The following is a 19,849-nucleotide window of genomic DNA, read 5'->3' as shown; positions in this document are numbered from 1 at the left end:
ATCTGAGAACACTAAATATTTTATTTCTTCCCTGCCCTGACATATCGACCCACACAAGGTACCACCCAGCATTCTGAGGTGACATAAATCAGCTAAACATTCAGCTGCTCATCTGCATCTGTGATCTGCACAGACCTGATATCCACAGGCCCCTTGAGCACCCAATGCCCTTCACACCATCTTAATTCCAGACTATGACTGCCTTAACAGAACCAGATACTGGACAACTACGAAGTATCATCAGTTAATACAGTTCACATAAACATATATTTAATATGCAGAAATGACAAGATCTGCATCGCAAGAGGGTTTTAGTCATGGTTGGGGTTCAGACCTCAAGCCTACACTGTGAAAATTCTTCTGTCAGGTACTCCAAATGTTCTTTATGATGACTGTGACATCATGAAACTGCCTTGGCTCAGCTCATGATTATCTTATGCACTTTGAATCAGTCAATTCCACTGAAAAGGAGTATGTTAACGTATGACAACCATTGTATAAACAAACACACATAACCTTCTGCTCATAAATATGTAGTACTTTCAGACAGGAATGGAATTTGGATGGACACCTCTAAAATTAAAAAGCCTTGTGCAGCACTTAAACATAACGTTCTGACTCCAAATAGCTTATTCTGTAATTTATTCATTTCCACATTATGAAGGATGAGCACACAGGTCTCTCTACATCTTCAATTCATTAGAAAATGGACAGCATGCTGCCTCCTCCAAACACACACACACACAGACACACACAACAGTTTGCATGACTCATCACAGGATCTGAAGTTTACTCCACAAACACAGTAAGCTGTACATGTGTTTGAAGATTTAACAGATGACAGAAATAACAATAAAAAACGAAGAAAAATTAATGACAGGACTTTGCTAGAATAAAACATTTTATTAATGCAAAAACATATGATAATAGCAAAGAAAACAATAAATAACTCTTGACAACAGCCTTTTAAAAGTCTTGCTCTAGACACTATGCTGCCTAATCAATATACAACACATAAAGCTGTCTGTTACATCATACAGTATGCACTCCCTGCTATCTGTGACATCATGTGCACTCTATGCTGCCTGTGACATCACAATGTATGCACACTTTGCTGTCTGTGACATCATACAGTATGCACACTTTGCTGTCTGTGACATCATACAGTATGCACTCCCCACTGTCTGTGACATCATACAGTATGCACTCCCCGCTGTCTGTGACATCATACAGTATGCACTCCCCGCTGTCTGTGACATCATACAGTATGCACTCCCCACTGTCTGTGACATCATACAGTATGCACTCCCCACTGTCTGTGACATCATACAGTATGCACTCCCCACTGTCTGTGACATCATACAGTATGCACTCCCCACTGTCTGTGACATCATGTGCACACTTTGCTGTCTGTGACATCATACAGTATGCACTCCCCACTGTCTGTGACATCATACAGTATGCACACTTTGCTGTCTGTGACATCATACAGTATGCACTCCCCACTGTCTGTGACATCATACAGTATGCACTCCCCACTGTCTGTGACATCATACAGTTTGCACTCCCCACTGTCTGTGACATCATACAGTATGCACACTTTGCTGTCTGTGACATCATACAGTATGCACTCCCCACTGTCTGTGACATCATACAGTATGCACTCCCCACTGTCTGTGACATCATACAGTATGCACCCCCACTGTCTGTGACATCATACAGTATGCACTCCCCACTGTCTGTGACATCATACAGTATAAACTCCCCACTGTCTGTGACATCCTAGGCACACTTTGCTGTCTGTGACATCTTACAGTATGCACTCCCTACTGTCTGTGACATCACAAATTATGCACACTCTGCTGTCTGTGACATCATACATTATGCACTCCCCACTGTCTGTGACATCCTAGGCACACTTTGCTATCTGTGAGATCTTACAGTATGCACTCCCCACTGTCTGTGACATCATACAGTATGCACTCCCCACTGTCTGTGACATCCAAGGCACTCTCTGTTGTCTATGACATCATATGTATGCCCACTTTGCTGTCTGTGACATCATACAGTATGCACTCCCTACTGTCTGTGACATCCAAGGCACTCTCTGCTGTCTATGACATCATATGTATGCCCACTTTGCTGTCTGTGACATCATACAGTATGCACTCCCCACTGTCTGTGACATCATACAGTATGCACTCCCCACTGTCTGTGACATCATACAGTATGCACTCCCCACTGTCTGTGACATCATACAGTATACACACTTTGCTGTCTGTGACATCATACAGTATGCACTCCTCGCTGTCTGTGACATCATACAGTATGCACTCCCCACTGTCTGTGACATCATACAGTATGCACTCCCCACTGTCTGTGACATCATACAGCATGCACTCCCCACTGTCTGTGACATCATACAGTATGCACTCCCCACTGTCTGTGACATCATACAGTATGCACTCCCCACTGTCTGTGACATCATGTGCACACTTTGCTGTCTGTGACATCATACAGTATGCACTCCCCACTGTCTGTGACATCATACAGTATGCACACTTTGCTGTCTGTGACATCATACAGTATGCACTCCCCACTGTCTGTGACATCATACAGTATGCACTCCCCACTGTCTGTGACATCATACAGTTTGCACTCCCCACTGTCTGTGACATCATACAGTATGCACACTTTGCTGTCTGTGACATCATACAGTATGCACTCCCCACTGTCTGTGACATCATACAGTATGCACTCCCCACTGTCTGTGACATCATACAGTATGCACCCCCACTGTCTGTGACATCATACAGTATGCACTCCCCACTGTCTGTGACATCATACAGTATGCACTCCCCACTGTCTGTGACATCCTAGGCACACTTTGCTGTCTGTGACATCTTACAGTATGCACTCCCTACTGTCTGTGACATCACAAATTATGCACACTCTGCTGTCTGTGACATCATACATTATGCACTCCCCACTGTCTGTGACATCATACAGTATGCACTCCCCACTGTCTGTGACATCCTAGGCACACTTTGCTATCTGTGACATCTTACAGTATGCACTCCCCACTGTCTGTGACATCATACAGTATGCACTCCCCACTGTCTGTGACATCCAAGGCACTCTCTGTTGTCTATGACATCATATGTATGCCCACTTTGCTGTCTGTGACATCATACAGTATGCACTCCCTACTGTCTGTGACATCCAAGGCACTCTCTGCTGTCTATGACATCATATGTATGCCCACTTTGCTGTCTGTGACATCATACAGTATGCACTCCCCACTGTCTGTGACATCATACAGTATGCACTCCCCACTGTCTGTGACATCATACAGTATGCACTCCCCACTGTCTGTGACATCATACAGTATACACACTTTGCTGTCTGTGACATCATACAGTATGCACTCCTCGCTGTCTGTGACATCATACAGTATGCACTCCCCACTGTCTGTGACATCATACAGTATGCACTCCCCACTGTCTGTGACATCATACAGCATGCACTTCCCACTGTCTGTGACATCATACAGTATGCACTCCCCACTGTCTGTGACTACATACAGTATGCACTCCCCACTGTCTGTGACATCCTAGGCACACTTTGCTGTCTGTGACATCTTACAGTATGCACTCCCTACTGTCTGTGACATCACAAATTATGCACACTCTGCTGTCTGTGACATCATACATTATGCACTCCCCACTGTCTGTGACATCATACAGTATGCACTCCCCACTGTCTGTGACATCATACAGTATGCACTCCCCACTGTCTGTGACATCCTAGGCACACTTTGCTATCTGTGACATCTTACAGTATGCACTCCCCACTGTCTGTGACATCATACAGTATGCACTCCCCACTGTCTGTGACATCCAAGGCACTCTCTGTTGTCTATGACATCATATGTATGCCCACTTTGCTGTCTGTGACATCATACAGTATGCACTCCCTACTGTCTGTGACATCCAAGGCACTCTCTGCTGTCTATGACATCATATGTATGCCCACTTTGCTGTCTGTGACATCATACAGTATGCACTCCCCACTGTCTGTGACATCATACAGTATGCACTCCCCACTGTCTGTGACATCATACAGTATGCACTCCCCACTGTCTGTGACATCATACAGTATGCACTCCCCGCTGTCTGTGACATCATACAGTATGCACTCCCCGCTGTCTGTGACATCATACAGTATGCACTCCCCACTGTCTGTGACATCATACAGTATGCACTCCCCACTGTCTGTGACATCATACAGTATACACACTTTGCTGTCTGTGACATCATACAGTATGCACTCCTCGCTGTCTGTGACATCATACAGTATGCACTCCCCCCTGTCTGTGACATCATACAGTATGCACTCCCCGCTGTCTGTGACATCATACAGTATGCACTCCCCGCTGTCTGTGACATCATACAGTATGCACTCCCCACTGTCTATGACATCATACAGTATGCACTCCCCACTGTCTGTGACATCATACTGTATGCACTCCCCACTGTCTGTGACATCATACAGTATACACACTTTGCTGTCTGTGACATCATACAGTATGCACTCCTCGCTGTCTGTGACATCATACAGTATGCACTCCCCCCTGTCTGTGACATCATACAGTATGCACTCCCCGCTGTCTGTGACATCATACAGTATGCACTCCCCGCTGTCTGTGACATCATACAGTATGCACTCCCCACTGTCTATGACATCATACAGTATGCACTCCCCACTGTCTGTGACATCATACTGTATGCACTCCCCCCTGTCTGTGACATCATACAGTATGCACTCCCCGCTGTCTGTGACATCATACAGTATGCACTCCCCGCTGTCTGTGATATCATACAGTATGCACTCCCCACTGTCTATGACATCATACAGTATGCACTCCCCACTGTCTGTGACATCATACAGTATGCACTCCCCACTGTCTGTGACATCATACAGTATGCTCACTTTGCTGTCTGTGACATCTTACAGTATGCACTCCCCACTGTCTGTGACATCATACAGTATGCACTCCCCACTGTCTGTGACATCATACAGTTTACACTCCCCACTGTCTGTGACATCATACAGTATGCACTCCCCACTGTTTGTGACATCATACAGTATGCACACCCCACTGTCTGTGACATCATACAGTATGCACACTTTGCTGTCTGTGACATCATACAGTATGCACTCCCCACTGTCTGTGACATCATACAGTATGCACTCCCCACTGTCTGTGACATCATACAGTATGCACTCCCCACTGTCTGTGACATCATACAGTATGCACTCCCTACTGTCTGTGACATCCAAGGCACTCTCTGCTGTCTCTGACATCATATGTATGCCCACTTTGCTGTCTGTGACATCATACAGTATACACACTTTGCTGTCTGTGACATCATACAGTATGCACTCCCCACTGTCTGTGACATCATACAGTATGCACTCCCCACTGTCTGTGACATCATACAGTATGCACTCCCCACTGTCTGTGACATCATACAGTATGCACTCCACACTGTCTGTGACATCATACAGTATGCACTCCCCACTGTCTGTGACATCATACAGTATGCACTCCCCACTGTCTGTGACATCATACAGTATGCACTCCCCACTGTCTGTGACATCATACAGTATGCACTCCCCACTGTCTGTGACATCATACAGTATGCACTCCTCACTGTCTATGACATCAGACAATATGCACTCCCTGCTGTCTATGACATCATACAGTATGCACTCCCCACTGTCTGTGACATCATACAGTATGCACTCCCTGCTGTCTATGACATCATATGTATGCCCACTTTGCTGTCTGTGACATCATACAGTATGCACACTTTGCTGTCTGTGACATCATACAGTATGCACTCCCTGCTGTCTATGACATCATATGTATGCCCACTTTGCTGTCTGTGACATCATACAGTATGCACACTTTGCTGTCTGTGACATCATACAGTATGCACTCCCCACTGTCTGTGACATCATACAGTATGCACTCCCCACTGTCTGTGACATCATACAGCATGCACTCCCCACTGTCTGTGACATCATACAGTATGCACTCCCCACTGTCTGTGACATCATACAGTATGCACTCCCCACTGTCTGTGACATCCTAGGCACTCTCTGCTATCTGTGACATCACAATGTATGCCCACTTTGCTGTCTGTGACATCTTACTGTATGCACTCCCTACTGTCTGTGACATCCAAGGCACTCTCTGCTGTCTATGACATCATATGTATGCCCATGTTGCTGTCTGTGACATCTTACAGTATGCACTTCCTACTGTCTGTGACATCAAATGCACTCTCTGCAGCCTGTGACATTATGTGTGCTCTGCTGTCTGTGACATCATACTGTATGCACTGTCGGCACTCAGTGACATCATACCGCATGCACAATTTGCTGCCTGCGACATCATACGCACTCTATGTTGCCTGTGACGACATGCACACTCTTTGATGTTTGTGACATCATCCTGTTAGCACTCCGCTGTCTGTGACAATGTATGCATATTTAAGCACTCAATGTGTAAAATAATATGTTGACGGAGTAGGGTGACACCAGAACCCTGACACCCTTAAGTAAATATTCAAATAGGTTGTGTTATGATTGCTTTTCTTCTTTTATGGCATTATGTGGTTTTATAAGTAGAAATGCTTTTCAGTTTTAGATCTCTACTGTTATTAAGCAGTACAGCACTTGGCATAACTCCATGTTTTGTTGCATAAAAGGGGAAATTAAGGCTGTAATAACAAACAGAATAGAACAGAAGCACTTGCATAGACTGTCAGGAGACTTTAACTTTATTTCTCTATTTATGTTGTTTAGTTTAAATTAAAATGGTTGTAAAAGCCAATCAGGTAAAATGACTATGAGACTGGACATGCAAATTGAGATAAAATAAAGCATCTTCTCTAGAGCAAAGACACCAGCAGTGACTGTCTCAATAAAATCTGATCACTGTTCACTGTGAATTTACTCAGCTGCAGCAAAGCAGATTGTCCAAATAACTGTAAACATGAAGGTGGTACTTCACAAACAATAAATACAAACAGTAAATGTGTCATCTACTGCTGTATACAACCATGTAGGATGTCATTTTTTAAATTAAACGTAATACAAGGTGAGCTTTTCCTGAGTGTTGTAGAGCAATTTACCAAAATATAAGCCAGAAACAGACACCATGTTGGGCATTTTCTCATCTCATGCATCTGGGTGGCCAACTGACCAACAAACATAAGAGTTACAAAATCTTCCAACTAGTGCACTTCTCAAGTCATTTTCATTTATGTCTCAGATGCGTCTCTTAATATTGCTGCTTGTTTAGACACAAGACTCTACAAGAATTGAAAAAGAAAATGATTAATGTACTATGCAAATCTTTCATTCAATTATTTTCATTTCGATAGCATTTCAACATACTGTAAATGGACAGCAGTATGTCTTCAGTTCCTTTGCAGATAGTGTATACAATATAACAGATAGCTAAAAGAGCTGAATGAGCAAATCACGTGATAAAAAAAGATAATAACACCTCAGAAATAGGATATCGCTTTGAAGAAATTACTCAAGCACTACTAGAAGATCTATGTGACGGAAACTTGATATTTCTTTCACTTATTTTTTTCAAGTCGCTCAAAGCCTAGATAGCCAGCATTTTGAAATATTTTTAGATTTATATACTGTGGTATCTGTACTGAGTTGGCCTAATGGACCCAAGACCCAATATAGCTACAAGAGACTCCATTAAAATGTGCTTAAAGGAATAGTTCATCCAAAAAATGAAAGTTCCTTTCTCATTTATTCCCCCTCAGTTCATTACAAACCTGTATGACTGTCTTCTGCAGAACACAAAAGAAGATATTATGAAGAATGTTGGTAACTAAGCAACACTGACCTCTGTTGACTTCCATTATATGGAACCACATTTCTCAAAATACCTTCAGTCATATACAGGTGATGAACACCTCTTGCCAATCTGGCCGCTTGACAGATTCATAGCACATAAGAACATCACACATTAAACATACACTGGTCCAGAGTAAAAAACCCATACTTACTATGGTGAAGTTCATGACTTTGAGGATCCAGATGGTGAGAGCGAGGTTGACCACGATGAGGATCATGAGGAGGAGAACAAAAAAGTAAAGGCAACGTTTCCGCCAGCCGTAGATTCCCACTTTATACACTTGTGGCTTTTCGGTGCTTTGAACATTGTTCCTATGTGGACACTGTTCCTGGGTCATCTGCGAACAAACACAAATAAAACATTAATGGAACGTTCTGTCTGAGGTCAAGCTTGACTGGATGGTCGCTGAATGATCATTGATCGGCTATCCCGCAATCCCCTTTGACTTCTGTATTAATGTGGTTCTGCACCATTAAGCTTGAATGGCCTCTATTTATGTTGACATTCTAATAGTCCGGTATAAAGCACGAAAAGACACGGTATATTTCAAGTGACATAATACGAGGCTAATATCTCCGTACAGAATAGAACTTACTGTTGGCAGCATTTTGAGTTGCCGGAGTTGATTCGGAGTCAAATCACATTTGACAAGCACGTACATTGAGGCCACACTGAAACAAATGACTCCCGACAGCTCTCGAAACTTCCAATGTACAAGAGCACACAATGAAAATTCAACGTGGGTTTCACATACACATTCTGCCCTTATCGCACCTTGTAGTGTATAATCACAGCATTTGAAGCAGAGGGCCTTTCATGTTATAGAGCTTCAAAAGGAACGGGAAGCAAATAGCAGACATACTGTTATTAAAGTCAGGCTTGAGTTGAATTATATTTGAGTGCTGTTGCCCTTTAATGCCCTTTTCATTCAGACTTTCTGGTTGACTTATTTTAAGAGTTTAGTAAAGGCGTAAATACACTGTGTTTAAAAAACGTGAATTTTGAGACCGAGCCTTGTTATGGACTGCCTGTTTAGAATAAAACAAAAAACCATTTAATAATAAATCAAACTGAAAATGAATGGAAGTGTATCACTCAGCCATAAAAACTCTGATGGTGGAATACCCATGATAGAAGGGTGACCCAGTCAGTATTATTAATGTCTTAAAGTTACAGTTCACCCAAAAGGAAAATTCTGTCAGCATTAAATCACCCTGAAGGTGATCCAGATCTGTAAGTTTCTCTGTTTTGATGAACACACAGAAAGATTATTGGAAGAATGCTTGTAACAGTTTTCGGCCACCGTCCATTAAACTTGATTTTAAAGTGTTTGCTGGCTTAGCTTTGCACTCCCATAAAGCTCTGGGCTCTGTTATTATTTTCTAGTGTTATTCTGTCAATGGACATATTGACAAAACAGGCACATCAAAACTACATATATCCTTTGGCCAGTGTGATATTTATTTAATGTATCTAGGTATCGGATCAGGGGTGTAATTTTACTTTCTGAGCCACCATTAATTTGGTTTAAGATTTTACATACAGTAAATGAGAACTTGTGGACAGACTAATGGGAGTCATTGAAAAAAAAACATTTGTTGCCGTTAAAGTACTTTGCTGGAAGGGGGCTATAGTTGTCACATTTTTTACTAATAATTTTTTTTTATGGTGGGTTTATATTTAATACCTTACACATCTATAGACCCATAACTTCCGAGATTTGCTATAAAAAAGCTTTTGAACTTTTGTATCATGATCTTAACTGAAATCACTTGTTACTGAGATTCTAATTGTTATTCTAGTAATAACATGTTAATTGGCCAAGTGCCCCATTTAACATCAGAAAATGTTTATAGATGACCTTAAACTTAACTTAACTGGTCTAACTATCAAAGTACATTATTTCACATGAAACCTACTGTTTCTCATTAATTCTTGCAATCTAAAAATATAAACAGTATCTTAATTGATATTGCAGGGAAAAGTACATTAACAACATAATATTCTACAGATGTATGTTTTGTCTTTTCTTTAAAATCGCAGGTTATAAACTGAGAAAGCGACACCCACTCTTCATAAGGAACTTGTTACTTTAAAGATTAATTAAATGTAACTTTGTTTCGTTAATGAAATTCGCCCCTCGTGAGATAAAGCAGAGCATGGCACCGCAGGTATATTAACTGCAGGTTAACAGAGATCATATTGCCCAGTCTGCACTTTCCTTTTGAAAATTAAAAGAACTTAAGGCAATGTCCTTGTTAAATTGCATTGTAATGTGGGGATTTATTTTCAAAACCAAGGAAAGAGTGTACCCACCTGATGACCCCTCAGAAGTTTTGTACTGTTCTCCTATATCTATCTTATTCTATATTTAGTCTTTACCCCGTTTTTCCTTCTTACCAGCATATTGGTTACATACTACATTTTGTGGAACACTAACCAATGGATTTTATGCAGGGCTTGACATTAAGTATTGTCAAATACATTTGTCATTCACTTGTCGGAATACAAAAATTACTTGTCCAGAGATACACAATTATATTTAATTTGAATTATAATATAATGTAATCACTAAAATTGTTTCGGATTTGGTCAAGTTTGCATCAAAGCATTTTAACTCGTGTTCGCTTTGGCCACCTAAATTTGGTTATAGACCTACTCTCCATGACTGCTATAATACAAAGGCAAGCAGTAATTATTATTATTAGTGTTAAGATTGTAAGTTAACTTTTTTTGCACATAGCACTGATGTTATAAAGGTTTAATGTTTGGTAGCACAGGCCAAACGGTATAGCACAAGTATAAATTGTCTGTTGTCATCATTAAATAATATGCAAGTGCAGTTCATCATAAATAGGCAGGTAACTGACAAAAGACATTAATGTTACATACAAATTGATAAATTTAGACGGTTTTTAGATTAGATTCTTTAAATGTATAACAATTTTTCTAAATTCTGTTTTTTTACTATACAATAATGGCATATTTGTCTACATAAATGACTATAGTAAACTGCAGTAAAATTCTTAGATACTATAGTTTTTTTTTAACTTTTTCTATAGTGCACAGTGTTTATCAATTTACTACAAGGGCACTACAATTTTCAAAAGCAAATACTATAGTACAATACAGTATTTTTCGTCCGAGTGTTCAATTAAACCCGACCTTTGTTTTGACAGGTCTTCTGGAAGACATTTGAGTTTTTGTAAAAATAATAGTAGTAAATAATAAGTAGTAGTAAAACACTCATAAAATAAATTCTCAGAGCAACTCTTGAGATGAAGTTCATGTGTTCATATCCTCATACAGTGCAGCTGCAGATAAATCCTCGACCATCACTCGTGTTGTATGTTAAACTATGCACATAATTGACACAGACACTTAAACAGCCAGATGACACTTAAACAACAGGATTCGATTATGTGTCCGTATCTAGATACATGGACTCAGTGCGGTGCGCCATTGATCATTATCACGCATAAACAAGCACAACTACGACAAACGCACTTCACACAAACACGTAGGTCTGTCTAATGCACATATTCTTATTATTCCACATACATGTCGCACCGTTGTAATTTTGGTTTTTAAGATACAAATTCTCTCTAACTTGCCTGGACAAAACATTCACTTGACAAGCGCGTTAATGTCAACCCCTGTGATGTAATAATCTGTGATTAAAAAATTTGGGATTATAAAATCTAGTTTTACTAAGCAAACTGATTGCACAATGTGCAGTTACCTTTTAAAAATGAACATGACTGTAGGCAATGTCAAGAATAATAGTTTGAAGCACATCAATTTATAACCTATACTAAATCATTCAAAAGGTCTGTCTGTCTTAATAATTGAAACCAGGTTGCTTTATGTCTTGGTTCACACTTAACTTCAATAGAAGGATTATCATTGCAGTTATTTTAGATAATTTCAGGTTTAATGTTTACTGTCCTAATGTTCCTTCTTGCGTAATGTACTGTTTACAGGCTTTTGAAGCAAACTAGTGGAGATCTCGTGCTCTCTTCAGAGCTCCATCTCCTCATGTGATTTAACTCATGTCTCATTCACAGATGAAATATAACAGTACAATACACATTACATTACAACAAATGAGCACACAAACTTATAGGATACACAGAGATGACTGGCAGACAGGAAATTATATTATTTTCTTCTGATAATTTAATTAATAATATCATATAACAAGATCACATAAGATTAAAAGAGAGGATCAAACAAACTGAAGAAAAATGTTTATCCAATTTCTGAAGACGTTTCTAAGATATGAATAGAGTTGCTGGATGGGGTGAGGAGGTAAAACGGCACTCTACTCTGCTGGCTCCTTGGGGAGAGGAAGAGATGGTGCGTTACTCATCTGTGAAGCGAAGTGTCAATGTTCCGCCCTGTTTGTATCAAACACTACAGATGTTAGTCTGTATGGTAACATCACCGAAATAAAACGGGGAAAAAAATCCTGAAAGCTGAAGAGCAAGAACTATTGATCTAACTCACAACATAGTGAAAACACATTCGCAAGAACACACATTTCACTGAGCTGCTTTTAGCAAATAACGTGGTTTTTGAGAATTGTTTTTGTAGCACATTATAAATGTTAAAAATAAATATATTGCTCAAACACATTACGAAGAAGTATGTAGTACTGAATTGTGAAGTTAATCCACACACCAACACAAGAGCCTTAGCATCAGTGATCCGCTCAATCACGAGCTCATCTCTCACAAGCTTTCAGCCTCTTTCACACTCTCCTAACGCAAAAGGAAGGATGAAGGATCACAGGTGGGATTGCAATGCACTTTAGTGATTTTCTATTGATGAATATCGCGCGCTTTCGAATTCAAATCCTCCCGTAAACCTTTCACTGGGTCCTCAGGTTGAGAGATGGGAATGGGTGTGGCTTCAGCGCAGACAGGGGACACGCCCCCAATGTTTGATAGCAGGGAGTTCTGCTCTTTAGTTTTAAGATTTTGATACCTTGTTTTATTTATTTGGAGGTTTTTATCATTCAAATTTGGTGATTTGCTCAATAACAATATTAATACAACATTTTGTATTTGTGTGACACACTCAGAACACATTTAATATTGTTATACCCGGACTTTAAATGTATTAATTTATTTTATTATTCTATTATTCATGAAAAAATAGATACATACAATTTTTTTTTTCTTATGTCTCATCTGAATATCTGGAGTGAAAGAATACATGATAGAAACATACAGCAATGATACTGCTCTGAGACCACAGATAAAAAACGATTTCTAGACTACAGTTATTTTCAAGTTGCACCTTAATCCTGCTTTAATAACAAATGTCATCCCCACGCTGTTCCTTGCAGATTTCAGTGCTAGAGATTTCTGAGCCAACGGTATTTTACTGTTGGCTCTGTAAATCAAAATTGTCAGAAGCCGCAGAATATGAAACACCTGTTTGTGGCTGAGTCTGGCTCCCTCGTGCATGCGTTTACTGGCAGCTTACTGGTAGCGCTGGAGGCCTGTGCTGTCACCTTCAAGAGTCTTGTTTTAACATACACTCTCACTCATTCCTCTGTGTCTCTGTGACGCTTGGAGCCAAAAGCTAATACACGAACCATTTGCTTTGGTTTTCAGCTTTTATTTAGCACATCTCTGTGTATTTGTTTGTTTGTACATTAAGGATAAACATGGTTTTGTCGCATATGGTCTCAAAAGCCCGGTTGTATCCTCTGAGCTATAGCAGTCATCCGTGTCTTGTGACTGGTTTCAGACTGAATGCAAGGCACACGGTCACAAGACATTACTCTGATCTCTGCTACATAAAATAAAGCATCAAGTATATTTAAAGATTTAAGGACAGATTTTTTTTCACAGTATTACTGTCAGTGCTTTTTAAACAAAGAATTGTTAAATAATAATAATATTATTGTAATTATCATAAAAAAATATATATATTATTCTTTTTCTTATTTTTATTTTTATTATCATCATTATTATTATTAAATAATTTGTAAATTAGTATTATCTTATTTTCCAAATGATTGTAGCTTTCCATGTACCCTACCAAAAGTTTAGGGTCACTTGAATAAAATGTTTATTTTAATCTTCCAAATCTTTGAATCTAAAGGTGTATGCTAATTGTAAATGTTAAAAAAAATTGTAGAATTTAATTGTTTTGGAAATCCATGACTTAAACAGAAAAGCACCGAATAAAAGTCCAGAATAGATAATCTTTCCATACTTTTTAAAGACATCTCAGGGTGACACCTCATAAAAAAAAAATGCTAAAATATAATATAATGTAATTTTATTATTTTTTACATTTTCTATAGTGACAACAATTCCCACAGTAACATTTGTGTTATTCCATTAAATTAAATTTACTAAAATATGGGAAAAGTGACCAAAAACTTTTGACGTAAGTCAATCTATTTATATATACTGTAGGATTCGCTAAACACATCACACAAATTATAAGAAAATTGTGAAACACACATTGATGCTGACCTGGTTTAATGTAACGTCAACATCCACATAAATAAACAACCAGTTCCTGGGCGGGCATTCAAACTGGATATTGTTTCAATTCACACGTTTTCTGCTGTAATTAAACAGCTCTTGTCTCTCGTCGTTTAGAACTGTCCTTCAGATTCACAAGCTGTATAATGATGAGCCCATAACTGTGAGGGTTTTATTCAGAAAACTGTTATTTTAATGATTCACAGATAAAGGCCTATTGTTAAACAAATGCATCCTCATTAGGGCAGTTGGTCTGTTTAAATCTGTGCAAACTCATGCAAACAGTATGTTTCAGCTCTTTATTATTATTTGACGCATGAATTGGTTGACAGTTTGAGTACTTTTCCAAATCGCTGCAAATAAATACACCTCATTAGTGTGACGCTGTTTGCTAAGGTAAACTACTACTTCAGTTAATATTGATGCGCTTCACATATAATATCAGCTCACAGTAAAAACGACAGGCAGAATAACCAAATGCACAGAAAGCTATTTACTCACATCAGTGGTTTAAAAACAAGTTTAAACTATTTCCGTCATACAAGGTCACAGGACTGAAAAATAGACTTGGTGACCAGTGAGATATAAATCAGGTTTGCCTCTTAAAGGTCCAATATGTAATTTTTCAGAAGATCTATTGACAGAAATGCAATTTATAATAAACATTAAGAGTTTGGTTCCAAAATGAATATCTTATTTTTATTATGTTTTATTGTATTATTTAGCTGTATTTTTTAATTATTATTATGGCTTAAATCAAATCAAACCATCTGTAGTTTGATTGATATTAATTGAAATGCATGATAAAAAAACATGATTTTTGAGTTATCTCATTTTGGAACCAAACTATTCATACATATGTGTTACACAATGAAGTATGTTTTTATAACCTTAGAATGAGCTATTTCTATCCTCCTACACCGCAAGTCCCCCTACAAAGAAATTTGTCATGTTGTTTCTACAGTAGCTGTAAACGGACAAACTGCTCTACAGTGCACGTTTCATAAATATGCGGCCTCTTTCGGGAAAGAAGCGAAAACATGACAACATCTTAGTCCTGTGTCAGCCTCTGTAGAGCATCGAAAGGGAGGGATGGAGTGAGACGTTGGTTGTAATTCGCATCCACACCGCTAGATGTCCGTATATTTCAAACATCGGACCTTTAAGATGTCACTGCTTTGGTTACTTTAAAATTATATATAAAACAATTTATGCCTTTATCTGTGTACAGTAATAAATAGATGTATTAATAAATGTTGAAATTCATACTAAGTGATAATAAATTATTTTCAGTGAATTACACAGCATTGAAATTTATATTTATTTAAAATGACATTTAGATTACATTTAAACATTTACAGAAGCTTTTATTCTCTTCTTGTCAGATTTAAGATAAAGATTATATCTGTATAAATTTCCTTCAAGCCCTTGACCTTTGCCTTGCTATTGCAATGGTTTACCAGTTAAGGGAGAAGAGCGAGACAACATTTTTGCTATCACAAGTTAAAAAAAATCCCCCAGAAATTCTTCTTTAAAGAAAGACCATATCACTCAGTGTTTCCGCTATTATCATTTGCTCTAGTGGGCCGCCATGCCAAAAATCCTCCCCACCACGACTATAGTGACGCACTGTTACCAATTCATTCATCATTGTTGCTAAGTATCAACTCTTTCACTACATTAAGCGACTTTTCTGCCCCCTTTAGCGGCTTTGGTTCAGAAGACACTGATAACGACAAACCTAACGTCTTTTTGGATAGACCGTTGCTTTCATTCATTGGGAAAATGTCGTCAGTGCGCCCTACTAGCGCGAGGTCTCGCTTTCCTATGTGTCTGTGATTGAGCAGTAGACTGCAGGGAGAAGCCAAATATGTTTTTCGGCTAATGCTAGCGCCCTGGCTTCAGCGTAAAGCAGGAAAGGAATTAAGATGCTAGTGTTTTTAAGGGATGTCATTGTGTTTTGTCAGTCGTTACGGTTTCTCCAGTTGTAAGTATTAGAGACCCTTCCGTCTACACATAATAAGAGTATCTCGCTTCACTGTACGGCGGCCGGCTTGTTAGTACAAAACAGCTGTTCCAAAACCTGCCACTGGTATCGAATGTTTGGATATATAAGCACAAACACAATTCGTATGTAAAACCAAATGGTTACAAAGACAGAGGCTTTTGTATTTGCTTTGGGACAGAATTTAGCCGAAATCTCCACTCTTAAGGTGTGTGTGGTGATATTTCCAGACAATATGTCTGTTATAAAACAGAACTGACAACAGAAACAGAAAATATGTAAATGACAACGGCTTTATCAGGCAATAAGCTGTGTGTAATGTTCATAGAGTAGAACTGAAATGGGTCTGAAGTTATAACTTGCTGCCTCCGCCCACTCCTGGAAATCCAATAAGTCCAGCTTCAACCCGGACATTATTCATGGAACGGTGCTCTTTTAATGTAAGAAGATACTTGTAATCTTTAATGGTACTTAATCCTTAGCAACAATACTGTTACTAAATACTTTTTGTTAAAATATCCCACTTTCAAGGTTTCTTGAACGCAGTATTTGAACTACCTGATGACGTCACGCATATGCTAATTAGCGTGTGACGTCATCAAGCCCCTGTCATTGTCATTGTATTCGTATTCCCATATTCTACTATCCCAAACTTCTCTGCGATCTTAAGCATCTTCCAGAGACTGATGTCAGGTCAGTTTAAATGCGCAGCAGCTGCTGATCATGTTCAAGGAGGGGGGCTGTTTTTAACTCGGTCCCTATAAAGGGCAGAAAGTAACCCGAACGTCTCATAACATACACAGCTGTTTCTCTCACTCTCTCGCCAAAGTCCCGCCAACCCCCCTCTTCTTTTCTGCCCTGCCTACTTTGACCTGGCATCATCGCAGACAATCACAACAGCGACAGCAACATTCAGCCTCTGCCACGCCACCAGACTCTCACAGCGTTCGACCTCTCTCTGGTCGTGAATCCTGTCGGTAACTGCAATCTTTCCAAAGAAAACCCCTTTGTTCCTTATTTATAGTAGTATGCTTCCCAGAGGGCCAGAGTAATTGAAACCAAATGTGGGGAAGCGGTGATATGGGGAACTAGTGCAGCAGTAGCATCTGGCTTCTCTTGAGGAAATCGGACAGAAGAGAGAGAGAAACAGAGCGACGGAAAAATCCCTTTGTGTTACTTTTGGGAAAACTTCTGGCATATTCAAATTGTTTCTTATTGGCTTCCAATTAACTTAAAACATCTATTCTGAGATCACAATTCACAGCAAGAATTATCCGATACAATGGAACTGAATGAGCAAGCGAGATAGAGAGAGAGAGAGAGTTAAAAATAACACCAACTCAAACTACTGCGCAGAAAGGAAACTTCTATCCACCCCCAAAACAATGAAGTAGCCCTTCACATTCAGCACAGCCCTCTCTCTCCACTGCCAGGAAGTCACATGCATCTCTTCACACGAAAACAGGTCAGAAACAACAAACTTCAAAACTTACCGTCCTGACCATGGCTCTCAACCTGAAGTTCTAGCTAGCGTTCGGAGAAGTGTGCAGCAGGAGGATAAAAGTACACCGAGACACCCTCAAAAGATGGCATGAGGCCTCTACTGTTCTCGCTCTCTTTCTATTTCTGACTGACTCCAGGCAGTTACAATTCCCCTTTTCCGACCCCGTCAGCTTTTCCAACAACAGACACGAAAGCCAAAATCCCTGCCCCAAAGTCTGCAGGAAATTCCTGGAGTCTCTGCGCCCAGTCGCGTATCTGCAGCCTAACCAGTCGAGCTTTAAGAGAAGAGCAGGAGAATATAAACCGAGACCTGCTTGTGTGAAACTGCCCCCCCGGTCGCCGGCCAGATATAGACGCGTGGGGGAAGTAAGGGGGTAGGTTGGCGTCTGTGTGTGAGGTTTTTCTGAGCGGTCTCTCCACCCTCTTGATGTACACGTGTTTCAGTGTGTATATGACTCAGTCGAGCCTCGGAAATAGGAAAAACACATTTACTTTTCCACTCGATGTGCCTGCCCTGCTGGTAAAATGGTCACAAAGCTTTCTCCACACAGGATTATCCATTTTGCATGCAAACAACTCATCGGTGTGATGAATTATAGTACTCATTGTTTAGGTCGCCTCCTTAGAAGTGGCATTTTTAATCGGCAAGTTTAGCAGGAAGTTTTTGCATGTGTGTAAATCTACATGTGCAATACACAGAATCCCTTAAAGACGAATCAATATACTTCTGAAACCTAGTAAATCCCATTTGCTGTTTTTCAGGAAATGGAAAATACACTGTACTTCAAAGTGATGAAATACTGTGCTGTCAAAGTCGACAAGCACGTTTTAATACTTTTTGTAGTAACTTTTATGGGAATTTTTTGGAATTTCAAAGTCCAGTGACAAGCAAAAAAAAGAGAATGATAATAATGACAAAAAAATTGAATTATGGAGATATGAGGTATCACAAGGAAAGCAGCGATATGTAGGATTTTAATGCTGGTGGTGTATTTGTAAGGAAGCTAAAATTTGCATCAATATATTTGTGCTTAGTTGATGTCGCTGTAACAAAAAGTGTGTTATGCGTGTTTGTTGGCTGAATTTATTCAGGGTGTTTTTACACTCTTTGTTAAGGGTTTGAAAACAACCAATTAGAGTCTGAATTTGGAATCAGGATTTAGAAGCACTATTTCCATGTAACCTCGCTGTATAATGTTGTTGTCGGGTCGAATACATTCTCCACCCAACCTTCTGCATTTTGTCGTTACCTCAGAGTTGGTGTCTCCTAGATTTCACTTGTAAATATGAATCAAAGAGAGTAAATGTGTATGTCAACTTGGAGAGTTATTTAAATAACTTGCATATAGACACAATTAGTTCAATATGTTATATAGTAAGGCTATCTAAATTGGTTGATTTCCACTGTTCTAACGCTTTTGCATTAAATTAAATTGAAACGAAGATGGGTCCGTCACGCAATGAGTAGTTCTTACATTTACATTTAGTCATTTAAGAGACGCGTTTATCCAAAGAAAATGAGGTAAACAATAGAAGCAATTGGAACAACATAAGAACAACAAAAAATAGAAATGCAGTAAAAAAAATTGTCTCATATAGCCCACCACAGTATACAAAGCTAAGTTTTTTTTTAGGATAGATAGAGTAGAAAAAATTAGAAGTCAGTACTTATTGGTCATGTTGACGCAAGATCCGATTCTTAAAGATGCCCACTGAATCTGCTGATATTGTAGCAGCGGAACGATCATTCAACAAATGTGGAAACTTAATAATCTCAAGGACCAAATATATTGAACATTTTGTGAGCGACCTAGTCCTTAAAATATTTTTATATACTTTAAATTAAATTAAAAAAACTTCTGAACTTTTAACTTA

General features: G+C 39.3%; 1 protein-coding gene across 2 annotated transcripts in view; it reads right to left on the bottom strand.

The window, feature by feature from the left end:
- Window positions 1–19,849, bottom strand: part of sgcd (sarcoglycan, delta (dystrophin-associated glycoprotein)) — a 157,517-nt gene that overhangs the window by 63,017 nt on the left and 74,651 nt on the right. The window contains exons 1-2 of one of the 2 annotated variants that reach the window (XM_056731718.1): window positions 17,965–18,313; window positions 8,109–8,294 (exon numbers count right to left, since the gene is read on the bottom strand). In XM_056731718.1, coding sequence (XP_056587696.1) covers window positions 8,109–8,294; window positions 17,965–17,976 — 198 coding nt within the window. In that variant the 5' untranslated portion in view covers window positions 17,977–18,313. Of the gene's footprint in view, window positions 1–8,108; window positions 8,295–17,964; window positions 18,314–19,849 lie in introns of those variants that run through there. The other variant, XM_056731719.1, reaches the window with a different exon arrangement.

This window comes from Triplophysa dalaica, chromosome 19, assembly GCF_015846415.1.
Source record: "Triplophysa dalaica isolate WHDGS20190420 chromosome 19, ASM1584641v1, whole genome shotgun sequence".
Taxonomy (NCBI): domain Eukaryota; kingdom Metazoa; phylum Chordata; class Actinopteri; order Cypriniformes; family Nemacheilidae; genus Triplophysa; species Triplophysa dalaica.
This window is presented reverse-complemented; position numbering and strand designations above follow the sequence as displayed.